This window comes from Haliotis asinina, chromosome 16, assembly GCF_037392515.1.
Source record: "Haliotis asinina isolate JCU_RB_2024 chromosome 16, JCU_Hal_asi_v2, whole genome shotgun sequence".
NCBI lineage: Eukaryota > Metazoa > Mollusca > Gastropoda > Lepetellida > Haliotidae > Haliotis > Haliotis asinina.
In genome coordinates, this window is record NC_090295.1 from 22,308,660 (window position 1) to 22,323,329 (window position 14,670).

The 14,670-nt window shown below is 44.6% G+C and overlaps 1 protein-coding gene across 1 annotated transcript in view; it reads right to left on the reverse strand.

Annotated features, from left to right (window-relative positions):
• LOC137268756 (dnaJ homolog subfamily C member 16-like) overlaps positions 1–14,670 on the reverse strand; it is a 33,549-nt gene that overhangs the window by 6,182 nt on the left and 12,697 nt on the right. The window contains exons 7-11 of the mRNA XM_067803336.1: positions 13,285–13,415; positions 5,345–5,537; positions 3,726–3,917; positions 2,013–2,080; positions 1,293–1,442 (exon numbers count right to left, since the gene is read on the reverse strand). Of these exons, the coding sequence (XP_067659437.1) occupies positions 1,293–1,442; positions 2,013–2,080; positions 3,726–3,917; positions 5,345–5,537; positions 13,285–13,415 (734 nt within the window). The remainder of the gene's footprint in view (positions 1–1,292; positions 1,443–2,012; positions 2,081–3,725; positions 3,918–5,344; positions 5,538–13,284; positions 13,416–14,670) is intronic.

Sequence of the window (14,670 nt, forward strand, 5' to 3'; positions counted from 1 at the left end):
TATCGTAAGTCTTAATTCAAATGTCACACTTTACTGGGAAAATTGAATTTACAAGAAATAAATGCACACTGTGATGAGCATTATCTATTTTATTTTTTTTTCATCATGACAAACTCACAAATGCTTTTTCTAAAACACTGTCAATGAACAGAGAATATTGTTTTGAGAGAGATTGTTTTGGAACACAAACATAGTTAAGGTCAAAGTGAATTTTAAGCCATAGTGCAGAGTTCTTATAAAATAATCTCACATGTATGGTGTTTACGTTTAACCTATAAAATCAATTGTATAATTCAACAATATCTTCCTTTCACAAACCCCTGAATTCTGGATATAGTTCAAAATAAGTTGACAAATGGTCATCAGTATCAAGTGTCTCAGTGAAATCAAACAAAATATATTAGATGTCGTACTAGGAAAGTACCACTTGTTTAAAATGTAAACAAAGCCAATCTCAGGCGTCACGCTGAGTATCCGTTAACTTCCATTTTTACATACACATGCTCCTTAGTATTAGACCATACATGTGAAAGGTATCGCAGCAACTTAAATAAATAAAATAGGAGTATTCCACTGACTTCCTAGATTCATCACAACATATTGTGATCTCTGAAAGTTTGATGCAAGCTCACGCACACCGATTATGGTATTTTCCCTCATTTCTGAGTATTTCCCATATTCACAAGGGAATAAAAATGAAAATAACAACCAGCAGATCTTCATTACGATTCAGACTACTTATATGTCATTTTTATGCACATACTTTGCATGAAACAAGGAAAGTTTCCTTCGAAGAATCTGACATACTTGTGTTAGTGAACACATCATTTTAGAAGTCACTCTCCAATAGTGATGTCATACGTATGTCAACATTGTTATACATATTTGGTATTTTCACTGAGGTGAGGTTATGAATGGAAATACACAGTCAATATGTCTTGCAGCTTACATTTTAAGATCTTATGCTTCATTTGTGTTGTCACAAAATTTGTTCATTAATTTTGGTATTACTATTTTTTGATTTGGGACTAGACAGGTGCCCAGTCTAAAATCATAATCAAAGGACGGTAACTCTGACCTGTTTAGTTTGGCTAGCAAAGGCCTCATGATGGCATAACATTTCACCACTTACAGTGTGGGTTACACTTTCATTGTCAGAAAAACAAGTGTGTATTTTCAAATACTGATATTTACTGACTAAAATATTTCTCTTTGTTTCATGTTTGAACAAATGTGATTTTTTCATGTACACTTCCCCTTCAATTAAAAAACCAACAGAGTTGTTTGCTCACCTGGAAGGAGGACGCATGTTCCTTCTCTTGGATTCCATCTGACGCTTGACCTTGTTGTGTTCTTCAGTGGCAATCCTCTGCATAAAGTAGCCAGCCAGGATGACGAACATGACAGCAAATATGACAGTCAACAGTGTCATCCCATCATAGCTGAAAGTAAAAGCAATGTTAATTGTTGCACACAGTCTGCAATACTCATACATCTGTAACTTTCTAATGTTTCCAAGGTATCATTCTCTCCATTCATTGGCACACACTCGGACAGAGGTTGCAAGGTTTTATGTGGTTATCATAACTCTAACCGAAAACTCAATAGCTTAATTTGCATAGGTTCCTAACCAAACCAGCCATCTCACCATCCATCTCCACCCAAGCCTTTGCTAACACTTAGTTTAAGCATATGGCTAGCCCAAAGCTCCCCATTGTTGAATCTTAAGTCTAAAGAAGGTTATGGGATTGCACCATGACATATACCAGAGGGAAGCCAGTGACCAGCCAGAGACAAGCTGCAGACAAGCCTGACACAAGCTGAAGACAAGCCAGACACAAGCTGCAGACAAGCCTGACACAAGCTGAAGACAAGCCAGACACAAGCTGCAGACAAGCCAGCAGTACAAAGGAACTTATGAACATCCACCAGGGATATTTGAGATTTCTATTGTTTTGGCATTACAGAGGCCATACAACCAGGGATATTTGACAAATGTTAGCAGAACTTACCTAAATGCAAAGAAGAAGAGGCGGTCGGCCCAGTCGAAGAGCTTGTAAAATATCCGAGTCAGCAAACCCTGAAATCATGATGGATGTAAAGGTTATCACATCTAAATATCATCGTTTGTGACCTATTAACAATGAGCCCTGATTACATATAATCCATCCACACTTATGCTACTGCAGAGCAAACACGTAAGACAAAATCATTTTGCCTGTCCAACTCCTCCATGAATACGAAATGGTCATACCCTTTTGGCAGGGAACATTTCATGTCTCGATTAGGTAGATAAGATCTGCACATAATCCCCTTCAGGTAGACAAGAGCCACTCTCAAATCTACACACAGTCCAGATCTGCACATAAACCCCTTCAGGTTGACAAGAGCCTCTCTTAATTCTACACAAAGTCCAGATCTGCACGTTAACCCCTTCAGGTAGATAACAGCCTCTCTCAAATCTACACAAAAAAACAGATCTGCACATAAACCCCTTCAGGTTGACAAGAGCCTCTCTCAAATCTACACACAGTCCATATCTGCACGTTAACCCCTTCAGGTAGACAACAGCCTCTATCAAATCTACACGAAGTCTAGATCTGCACATAAACCCCTTCAGGTAGACAAGAGCCTCTCTCAAATCTACACAAAAACCAGATCTGCACATAAATCCCTTCAGGTAGACAAAAGCCTCTCTCAAATCTACACACAGTCCAGCCTCTCTCAAATCTACACACAGTCCTGATCTGCACATAAACCCCTTCAGGTAGATAACAGCCTCTCTCAAATCTACACACAGTCCTGATCTGCATGTTAACCCCTTCAGGTAGACAACAGCCTCTATCAAATCTACACATAGTCCAGATCTGCACATAAATCCCTTCAGGTAGACAACAGCCTCTCTCAAATCTACACACAGTCCTGATCTGCACATAAACCCCTTCAGGTAGATAACAGCCTCTCTCAAATCTACACACAGTCCATATCTGCATGTTAACCCCTTCAGGTAGACAACAGCCTCTATCAAATCTACACATAGTCCAGATCTGCACATAAATCCCTTCAGGTAGACAAGAGCCTCTCTCAAATCTACACATAGTCCAGATCTGCACATAAACCCCTTCAGGTAGACAAGAGCCTCTATCAAATCTTCACGCAGTCCAGATCTGCATGTTAACCCCTTCAGGTAGACAACAGATGCTATCAAACCTACACACAGTCAAGATCTGCTCATAAACCATTTCAGGTTGACAACAGACCAAATCTACATATAGACTGCTTGAGGTGGATTGTAACAAATGCAGTCTATTGCCCAGTTTCACAAAATGAACGTAGTGCTACAACTTTCATAAGCTTATGTTAAAGTATGGGATTTGCGACAGTCTTAACACTACAACTGCTTTAAGGAATGGGGCCAAAAGCCTGCTTCACAAAATAATTGGAGTGCCAAGACTGTCGTAAGTCTATGATAAAGCATGGAAGGTACAAAAACTTTCGCGCTACAACTGCTTTGAGAAATCAGGCCCACATCTAAGCAAACCCTGTTGCATCTCTCATTCTTTACCACATGTCCTATGCTATCAGTGCTACCCATCACACTATGCACAATATGAACTGATGCCTTTTGAACACACAAATTAACAAAGGATTACGTACAAGAAAAGACAGAACAGTTCCCTACATTCACTGCTGTATTGTACTACAGTAAAGATAGATGTCCTCACCAGTGCATGTTCGTTGTAGAGCTCTGTAAAGATGGCCTTGTAGGGCAGAAGTCTGTCCGAGTTGACGAGGGCATTGAGTCGTGCCTCTAACTGTTCTCTTGATGCCCCTACATGGTCACTGCTGATACTCCAGCCGGACTCCAGGAACTCATAGTTCAACTTCAGACTGTCCATTCTCCATATTATGGCCACCTGAGGAGAAGATACAAACATGTACCACGAAATAGATACCTGTACTTTAAAAAGCAGTTTTCTCCCTCGAAATAGCCACCTGTACTAAAGAAGCAGTATTCACTCACGAAATAGCCACCTGTACTGAAAAAGCAGTATTCACCCACGAAATAGCCACCTGTACTAAAAAAGCAGTATTCACCCACGAAATAGCCACCTGTACTGAAAAAGCAGTATTCACCCACGAAATAGCCACCTGTACTAAAAAAGCAGTATTCACCCACGAAATAGCCACCTGTACTAAAAAAGCAGTATTCACCAACGAAATAGCCACCTGTACTAAAAAAGCAGTATTCACCCACGAAATAGCCACCTGTACTAAAAAAGCAGTATTCACCCACGAAATAGCCACCTGTACTAAAAAAGCAGTATTCACCAACGAAATAGCCACCTGTACTAAAAAAACAGTATTCACCCATGAAATAGCCACCTGTACTAAAAAAGCACTGTTCTCCCACAAAATGTCCATCTGCATTATGAAAAGCATAAGTTAAAAATAACATCGCAAATGATCAACGCAGAATGTGATATCATAGCAATGTAGTGCATCAGATGACCACAAAGGATGTTTTCAAGATTGGACAATTTTCATATCTGCAACATAAAAGGACAAGAGACATGGTCAAAGGACAGTTTATTGCTTGACTCTTAATTTAAAACAAGAAGACAAACCCATCAATATCCCCTGCAATAGTAAATAATCTTCATGAATATGTCTACTAGTTATGATGATATCAAATGTTTTGGTGTGTACATGGCGAAGCGGAAGGAGGGTATTGAAGGATTTTTATGTTCTGCTCAAGAAAGAGGTACTAACACAAATACAGTAAAAGCTAAGTTTGTTGTCATAGAAACACCAAGAATATTTAATTCAGAATTCCCAAACTACCAAGAGGTATCAGTACTCCCTCAGGCTGAATGTGCGTGGACACATACAACATATTTTAATACACCACAAAGAGACCAGGTTCACTGGTGATGGAAAAACAGACTGTAAACAAACTACTGACATAAGGTTCTATGTAGAGTGCTCATGTCACAAATCCATTCAAGCTAACAAACATTGGGCATGAAGAGCCCTTACATGGGTGGTCATGTATGGCAGCTTGACTCCTGAGAGTTTCTAAGACTTCAGTCTTGCCCCACAACGAAGCACATGTGATACATTTGGTCTTGCATTAAGCAAATGAGTTTGTTCAAAACTGTCTCTGTTCACAATGCCGATAATCTGTACATGGTGAAATAAGATGAGACTATTAACCTTCTAAAGCCTAACAGGCCAAATAGACAGTTTCGGTTATCCGGGGTAATAATGACGATCAGACTGTGCAGGATATCTGGCCTGGAAAAGGTGTGATATAAATGTTCTCATATTCATTGTGCACTACCTCCACTGTACTCTCCTTCCTGGTGACGTTGCCCTTGGTGAGAGTGCTGATAAACTTGTGCTGCGTGTCCTCGTAAATGTACACAAACTTCACCTTGTCCTCAGAGAACTTCTTTGATTGTGCAAAGTTCCTGAAGGACATCCTATGTGGGTCATGGTCAACGGACTGTTTAGTAACCAAGACAACACAAAATCTGAAAACAGGAATAGTTTCTTGAGCTGATACAAATCAATAAGTTGATTATCCTCTTCGTTTATAAAGACTGAATTAGCTTTGCGTACAAGTTAAACCAAATATGATTCTGCAATCCAAATCATGGATAACAAAGTGATTAGGGTGAGACATTCAGAGTGAGTGAGTTTAGTTTTACTTCGCATTCAACAATATTTCACCTATATGGCAGTGGTCTGCAAATAATAGAGCCTAGTCAAGACAATGCAGTGATCAACAGAATGAGCACTGATCTGAGCAACTGGAATACGATGCCATATATCAACCGAATCAGAGAGCCTGGCCACCAAATCTTGTTAATCGAATGGGTTACTGAAGATCAAATATAACCAGTGCCCTTATTCTCGAAGTGTTCGTAGCCCTAAGAATTCTTAACTTTGATCGTAGGCAATGTGTTAAGAATGAAGTTAATAGCGCTAGGAACGTTTTGAGAATAGCTAGCCAGGTCTTCACAAGTTTAGATATTCTGAGGTCCAGTGTGTGAGAATTGTTAAAATCTAAATATTTTAGATATTTAAATACTTACCTTACCATAGGTCTTATGCATATTACCTCTAGCTTCGCTAAACGAGATCAGACAGTCGTTGATTCGCCATCCCCTCGATGGCTACCTCATGTAATCTACGAATGTAGTCACGGAAGTGACGTGATCTCTCCACTCGCGCGAGAGCGCAGAATCCAAAATTCACTTTTACCGTCAACCGGAAGGTCCGAAGAGTCCAAAGTGGGGAGGAGCATCCAGCGTTGGGAGGGAGTCACCGCCCTATGGTAAGGTAAGTATTTAAATATCTAAAATATTTAGATTTTAACAAATTTTTAACTTACCTTACCATAGGTCTTATGCATATGGCTTCGACAGATGGATGGTGGTGTGGACTCCAGAGGACCATCCCTCAGCAAACCGTGCACATGCATCAGGAGAACTCGGGAAAGCCAATGTCAACGGTCTCAGGATAATACCTGGAACAGGACAAAGAGCAACCCAATAGAACTCCAAAGAAAAACCGACGCACCCTGGGGGTGAGGTTAATCTTAAGACCAAAGGTAAGTAGAAGTGTAGTTACCTAATGGGCGGATGGTCGGGTAAGTTGCTGAGCAACCACCAATGGACCAAATGACTGTAATCCCTCCACGTCTTCAACTGCCAAGTCCCTCAAGTAGTGGGATGCGAAGACAGTTGATGACCTCCAGAAACAGCCCTCCATGATCTGCGGTACTGTGCAGTTCCGATGGAGGGCCATCGTAGACGCCAAGGCCCTGATCTCGTGCGGGTTACTTGCTACCGGATGAGGCAGGTGCTTGTCGTCATAGGCCGCCAGGATAGTCGATCTGAGCCAGAGGGCAATAGTATTTCTGTTTACTTCACCTTTGCAGGACACGGCAAAGGGAATGAATAACCTTTTGCGGGATCGTCTCCTAGAGGCTGACCTTTTAATATAGCATCTGAGAGCCCTGACTGGACATAGCAGCTCCTCCTCCAAGTCATGATGACCCAAGATCGTAGACAAAGGAGGGATGGAGAATAACCTGTTAGGCTGCCCGGGAAGCTGGTTCTTAGCCACAAAATCCCAAAGCAAACCCAAATGAGCACGTCCGTGTCTTGACTGTTCAAATCGGATCTGAGTAACGTCAAGAGCATGGATCTCGCTGACTCTAGCCGCTGTTGCCAATGATAGTAAGAAAACCGTCTTCTTGGAAAGATGTTCAAAGGAGGCTTCTTCTAATGGCTCGTACGGCGGCCCTCTGAGATGTTGAAGGACAACATTAAGATCCCAAGCTGGAGGACGAAACTTGGTCTTCTGGTCTTCCAGCTTGAAAGCTTTGAGAAGCGCAATAAGTTCCGGTATCTTGGAGATCTGTGAATCTGACTTGATAGCAAGGACAGAATTCAAAGCTGACAAATAGGTGCCTAAGGTACTGCCTTTGAGATGTCTAGAGTTCCGTAGGTAGAGAAGGAACTGTGCCACAAACTGAGGAGATGCTGCCATGGGATCTTGAGATCTTCGTGCGCAAAAATTCTCAAAAGAGCGCCATTTGTCGTCATATAAAGAACGGGTAGAAACTCTATGCGCGCGAGCTATAACGTTCGCCACGTGCGCAGAGTAGCCCTTAGCCTTTAATGCTCTCTGCAGATGACCCATGCGTGAAGATGGAATCGCCGTGGATCCGGATGCAGCTGTCGACTGTGTGGATGTCGAAGCAGATGCAACCACTCTGGAAGTTTGTAAGGGTCTCCGCTGGCGAGCCGTCGAAGATCGGGAAACCACGATCTGGCTGGCCACCAAGGTGCGACCAAAAGCAGTCGGAGGTTCTGCGTCAGTCTGATCTTGGCGATTACATCCGAGAGAAGAATTGGAGGAGGGAACGCATATGCGTCCAGTCCTTCCCATGATAGAGACATCGCGTCGACTGCCCACGCCTGTGGATCCGGCACGGGAGATACGTACGTTGGTAACTGGTGATTGAAACTGGTGGCAAAAAGATCTACCAGTGGTCTCCCGAGTTGCCAGCAAATCTGGCGAAATGCGTCCGGATGAAGCATCCACTCCGTCGGGGATGGTTTGCCGGGGCGCGACAGGGCGTCTGCCAGAATGTTTTTGCAGCCGGGAATGTGACGAGCCGCGATCACGATGCCGTTGCTGTCTACCAGATCCGCTAACAGGAACATCTGGTCCAGAAGTTGTTTGGACCTGGTTGTACCCTGATTGTGAATCACCCACACGACCGTGGAATTGTCGGACGCTACCAGGAGTCTGGAGTCTGTTAGGACCGGTAGCCAGTGGCGAACCGCTAGGATGACTGCTTGCATCTCCAGGCTGTTGATATGCCACTCCTTTTCGGCGTCTGACCACAGCCCTGAGGTTGTCTGGCCGTTCAAATGAGCACCACATCCCAAGAGGGATGCGTCTACAAACAATTCGTGGTCGTGGTTGAAGTTTGTCAAACAAACACCGGCGCAGACGTTCCACTCTACCGTCCACCACCTGAGGTACTGATGCAGGTGCGGGGGTAGAAGAAATGACGACTGGAGGTCGTTCTCTCGAATGAATGGTAATAGGAACCTCTGTAGTGGGCGCAGCATAAGCCGTCCTCTGAGGGTGAGGTCCTGCGCCGACGTCAACAAGCCCAACAGAGACTGCCATTCTCTGAGGGTGAGAGGTAGGGACAGAGCTCGATCCGTAAAGGCGAGAATCTTCTGCCATCGATCGGGAGGGACCCTGACTAGATTGAGCCGAGTCAGGAACAACCCCCCAATGAATGTTAACTCCTGCGTTGGTTTCAGTTGCGACTTCTCGAAATTGATAATCCATCCCAACTGTTGAAGTAGGCGTGTGGAGAAGTCCAGTTGTTTGCGTAGCAACTGAGGATTGCAGTGATTTAGAAAACAATCGTCGATGTAAGGATCGAAGTCTATCCCCCGGAGGTGCAGAAACCGGGTGACAGGCAGTGTGACCCGAGTGAAAAGCCACGGGGCCGTAGAAATTCCAAACGGCAGCACTCGCCACTGGTAGTGTACTCCGTTGAATATGAAACGCAGGAACTTCCTGTGACATGGGAATACAGGAACGTGCAGGTAAGCATCCTGTAAATCTAGGCTGGCCATCCAAGCTCCGGGTGACAATTTGGCTCGGATCTGATCCAGTGATGTCATTCGGAAATGCGGGGGCTCGGCTAAATACAGGTTGTTGAAAGTCGCCATGTTGTGAATCATCCGCATTTTGGTGGAACCTTTCTTGGGTATCAGGAAGATGGGTGAATAGAACCCCGGGGAGAGATGGGGTTCTGACACTATCTCTATAGCATGTTTTGTTAATAAAATGTTGATGTTTTCTAGGATAAGTACCTGTTGATCTATTGAGTACCCTCGTGACAGGGGAGTGGTAGTCAACGGCGGAGCTCTGGCTAGTGGTAGCTTGTAGCCGGCTCTCAGGATCTTGCAAACAAACGGGTCTTCCAGGAATGTCCAGTTGGCCCAGAAGATCCCTAGTCTCCCACCTACAGGGGTCGGATGAACTGGTACGACTGGGGGTGGGAGGTCCCAGTCGTAGTAGTCCATGGCTTCAGCGGCCGGAGTAGGGACGCTTGCCCCTACCTCGACCGGACGTAGCTGGGGCATCCCTGCCACGTTCTTGAGGCTTGCGCTGGACATCTGAGTCTTTGGTACGACCTCGTCCCCTCCCAAACGAGGAACGGATCGACTCTCTCCTGGGTACATATCTTTTCTTGGCATTACCCCTGGCTCGGCCACGAAATGCAGAGCCCAAGGCCTCGAAAGTTGACAGCGCCACTTCCGTGTTAGTAAGTTCGGCATGTTGTTTATACACCGACGGTATCTTTTCATCAAAGAGGAACTTAGACGTAAATGGTGCACGAAGAAGTTGACGTTTAAATTCCTCTTGCCAAGAACAAGCATCTAAAAATCCAGATCGGCGCATAGTAGTAGTCATGGCTAGCGCCGCACGTAAGTGTCCAAGTAGGTCATGGAGTACTCTGCCTTGCCAAGCAAAAATGGTAGTTAAATGATCCACCCTCGAGGCATTATCCTCTGACAAATCCAAGGCTGCAGCGGAGGTGGCTGACGCAAGCGCCGAGATAGGTTTAAGCATACGTTTCAGTTCAGTATCAACAGCTGCTAACTTTGAATCCTGAACTCTGTAAGATGACGGAGTTGAACTTGACAACCTCTTAATTGAATCGTCTAGCGCCGCCCCGTTGTCGGCAAAATCCAGACTGTGCACTTTATAATCTGATTTCTTAGACTTCGACGCTTTGATGGTCGGATTTAAGGATAACTTCGCAAAGTCCGAGTCTAACAAAGTAATCGCATCCGCCACCATAGGGTGTGGTGGAATAAGTAACTCAGGAGTCAAGTGAATCGACGCCGGGTTGTTTGAATCCGAAGAAGGGGAAGGACAGTCCGGTAATCTGTCGGCAATCCACTCAAAGACACCAGTTAAGGGAAGATAGGTGCCATCACTATCACCAACATTGCCAGGTTCCTCCTCATAGTCTGGGCAAAAGAACTGTTCCTCGTGTTCCTCCCAGGAAATAGAGGTTGATTCTCGTCGCTGACTCGAGTTGGAAGCAGAGTTCTTAGTGTTAAATTCTTTGCCGGAAGTCCGCAGTGGTTCCGGCGATCGCGAACGCTGGGATCTAGAGAGACGTCGTGGTGATCTTGACCGAGATCGCACTCTACGTCTACTTCTGGTACGTGAGTCTTCCTCTAAGGAGCGCCTTGGAGAGCGGGAAACCGACCGGGAGCGCCGGCGCCTGCTACGATGTGGAGAACGAGAGCGCCGACCCTTCGGGGACCTAGAACGAGATCTGCGCCGGGAGCGCTCAGCCTCTAAACGACGAGCGCGCTCTTCATCCAGCTGGCGCTGTAACATTTCTTCTTTAGTCAGCGTATGAGACACTCTGGGGATCCGATAAGACGTAGTTATAGGAGCAGGGTCCGGCAACAACATTGGCGCTGGCGTTGGTACAGGCGCTGGCGTCGGAATAGGCGCTGGCGTCGGGATAAGCGCTGACGAAAACACCGGTGCTGATGTAAACAAAGGCGCCGGGACAGGCAGTGGCGCCGGGACAGGCAGAGGCGCTGGTACAGGCAACGGCGCTGGCGTAAGTCTAGGCGCTGTCGTTGGTAAAGGTGTAGATACCGAGGTAGGGAGTACAGCAGCGCCCGGCGTCAAGAGAGATCGCAGAAGCCTCTGAACTTCAGGATGGGATAAGGCATCCGGGTGAGATAAATCTACAAAGGCGTCCGAACGCGTAGGCTCTGGAGAGGAGCGCGCCGGCGTAATAGATGAGCGCTCCACACTCGGCGTTGATAGTGGTATTGAAGGCGGTGGTAGATCTTGGTCGTCAGGTAAGGATCCCAAGGAAGACGCTGGCGACGACATTCTTCTCTTACGTTGCGTAAAACGTTTCCTCCGAACCGCCAAAAAGGTCTTGAAATCGGTGAGAGATAACGCTTGACAGTGTAGGCACCGACTATCGATGGAACAAACAGCGGACGCACAATCCGGACACCAGGGATGTGGGTCCTTGGCTGATTTCTGCCCCTTGCAGACAGTACAATAGTGTCGAGTCATACACAGAACTGTAACAGACAAGAAACCACGACTTGACGACATGTTAATACAATACTAGGAGGAAAACCCCCTACATAAAAATGTAGAAAGTAGTTGCACCCCTACGTAAAAAATAGGCACACCCGTAAGTGCGGGGCAGCGAAAAATAACAACCACAATGGCTGCCTTCGCTACGCTGAAATTCATGGCAGAAAAAGTATGCTAAATACCGAAAACACAAGTGAAAATGACCAAGCATGGGCAGAAACATGACGGGCAAACCACCAACAAGATGAACTACCCTCATGGACGCCATGTCGTTCTCACCTCCGACATGGCCAAGCCAAGCCTGAGTGAGAAAAGAACAACACGAGGTAGCAAGGTAAGCACATTAAATGCTTGTATGACTTGACTTTGATACATAATGAGGGGATACAAACCATACCTACCAAGGAGTAGCAACTTTATTGAAACTACACACAGTAGGAAAAAAAAACTGCAAACCAACACGTCCGTTCGCACGAACGCTAAAGGTAAAAGTGAATTTTGGATTCTGCGCTCTCGCGCGAGTGGAGAGATCACGTCACTTCCGTGACTACATTCGTAGATTACATGAGGTAGCCATCGAGGGGATGGCGAATCAACGACTGTCTGATCTCGTTTAGCGAAGCTAGAGGTAATATGCATAAGACCTATGGTAAGGTAAGTTAAAAATTGATATATGCTAGTGTCAGATCATGTTACAAAGTCAGGGCATTCCAGGTTAGAGAGACCAAGTGAATAAGTATCGTGGTGTGTCACCTTTAGTAGCAATATTCAAGCAATATCATGGCGTAGCTGTCAAAAATGGACGTCATATATCATACGCATGAGAGGAATTGCACCCAACCTCAGCATGATGGAGCTTCATATATTGTACCCATATGAGGAATCAAACTCCATATTCAGCATGAGGTGTGAACACTCTAAAAACTGGATTACCTGATCAGGTTGTAATCAAGTCCCACAAAACTATGATGGTCAGAATGTCAGCTCAGAGAGCTGATGGACAGCATTGATCATTACTCAGAATATAAGCACCATCACATGGTCTTTGGAGATTGTGTGCTATAGAAATGACTTGGTATTATTATTTTGTTTTACAGAAAAATGGTGAAGATGCAGCAGAGTGGGTTCGAGTGATCCTGGCACAGTCAAGCTAGTAAGGCTCATCATCAGTTCAGGGCCCTTGCCAACTGTGCTCTCAATGGAGAACCTGGGCACTCTCCTGATTTGCACCAAGATTTTGTTCAGGAGGTAGCAAACCAAGGGCACCAAGAAGAATGGGGAGTCTGACGACAGTGTACTTGGGATGCAAGTGAGGCATTTGAAAGGCAAGATCCGCATATTTCAAGCTTTTCATGAATCTTGACAATGACATTGCTATCAAAAACGACAGAAAATCTAATGATATAAATAAATTCATTGGTTCTATCAAAGAAGTTCAATACTCCCACTGGGTACAATGTGTGAAACCCATGTCTGGTGTCAGCACTCATGACATTGCTGGAATATTGCTAAAAGCAGCGAAAAACCAAACTAACTCACTCACATCGGTAACGGCACTCTAAAACAAAACAATAAAAAAGTCATTACTTCCGCCTTTTCAGTTTGGGTTCTGCTGGGCAGAGAGTATCCAGGAACTTCTGTGATGACAGTCGCGGCAGCAGCAGAAACTTGTTGGATTCAATCACTTCATCCAGAGTCTTCCTCGGCAACTGCTGCATCTGCAGAATTGAACACAACCATAAGTAACCAGGAAAACAGAAACAAGCACACCTTTAGACAGCAGTACCAACCTATGTAAATGTGTTGTGAGGAAGACAGATAAGAACACATAAAAAATAAATACTATGAAATGAGGAGTGAATGAATGAGTTTAGTTGTTTCTTTTTCAAATTGTGTGGGAGGACAGCCATGCCTGTTTACTACTGATTATGTTTGTTGTTTAAAGCTTCATTCAGAAACATTCCAGCTATATGGTGTCCATCCATAAATAATCGAGTCTGGACCAGAAAATCCAGTGATCAACAGTGTCAATCTACCCAGCTGGGCTATGATGAAATGCGTCAACAGAGTCAGAAAACCTGACCACCTGATCCTGTTAGTCATGTCTTACGACAGGAATGGGTTGCTGAAGATCAATTCTGACCTGGATCTTTATGGGTCATAATCAAGAAAAACAAAGTTCAGTGAGACAACCTACAAACCAACGGAAGACAAACTGCACATGATGAAGACTTAACTTGGTAAAGTATATTCTACCACAAGTATTCAACATTACACTCGTGAAGTCCCGGGGTAGAATAGGCCTTCAGCAACCCATGCTTGCCATAAGAGGCGACTAACTGGATCGGGTGGTCAGACTCGCTGACTTGGTTGACATATGTTATCAGTTCCCAACTGCCCAGATCGGTGCTCATGTTGTTGGTTTCTGGATTGTCTGGTCCAGACTCGATTATTAAGAGACTGCCACCATATGGGTGGTATATTGCTGAGTGTGGCATAAAACTAAACTCAATCACTCATTTAACATTGACAGCTGATTTTCCAATTTCACATATAGACGATTTTAGTGATAAGCAGATCAGATAGCGAGCGAGTCTGGTTTTGTAATGCTTTTAACAAGATTCCAGCCAAATCATAGCAGGGGCCACCAGTAATTGGCTTAACACACAGTGCCCAAGTAGGGAACTGAACCCAGGTCTAAGACATGACAGCACTTTAACCATGAGGTTAGGTCGGTGATTCTGTTTCTGCATTCATGAAAGAACCCGTTAAAGTGAGGTGAAGTGGGGTTTAATAGCATACTAAAGAATATTTCCCTCATATGACAACAAACATGCGTGTGTACATGTGACTGCTTGCACTAGCCAGAACTTAAGCTGGTGTAATAGATACCATGAGATACCATTATGCAGTTACGTGTGAATAGTCCACTCTGACACATTATACCGACCCTGAGTCGACCAGTCCTTATTT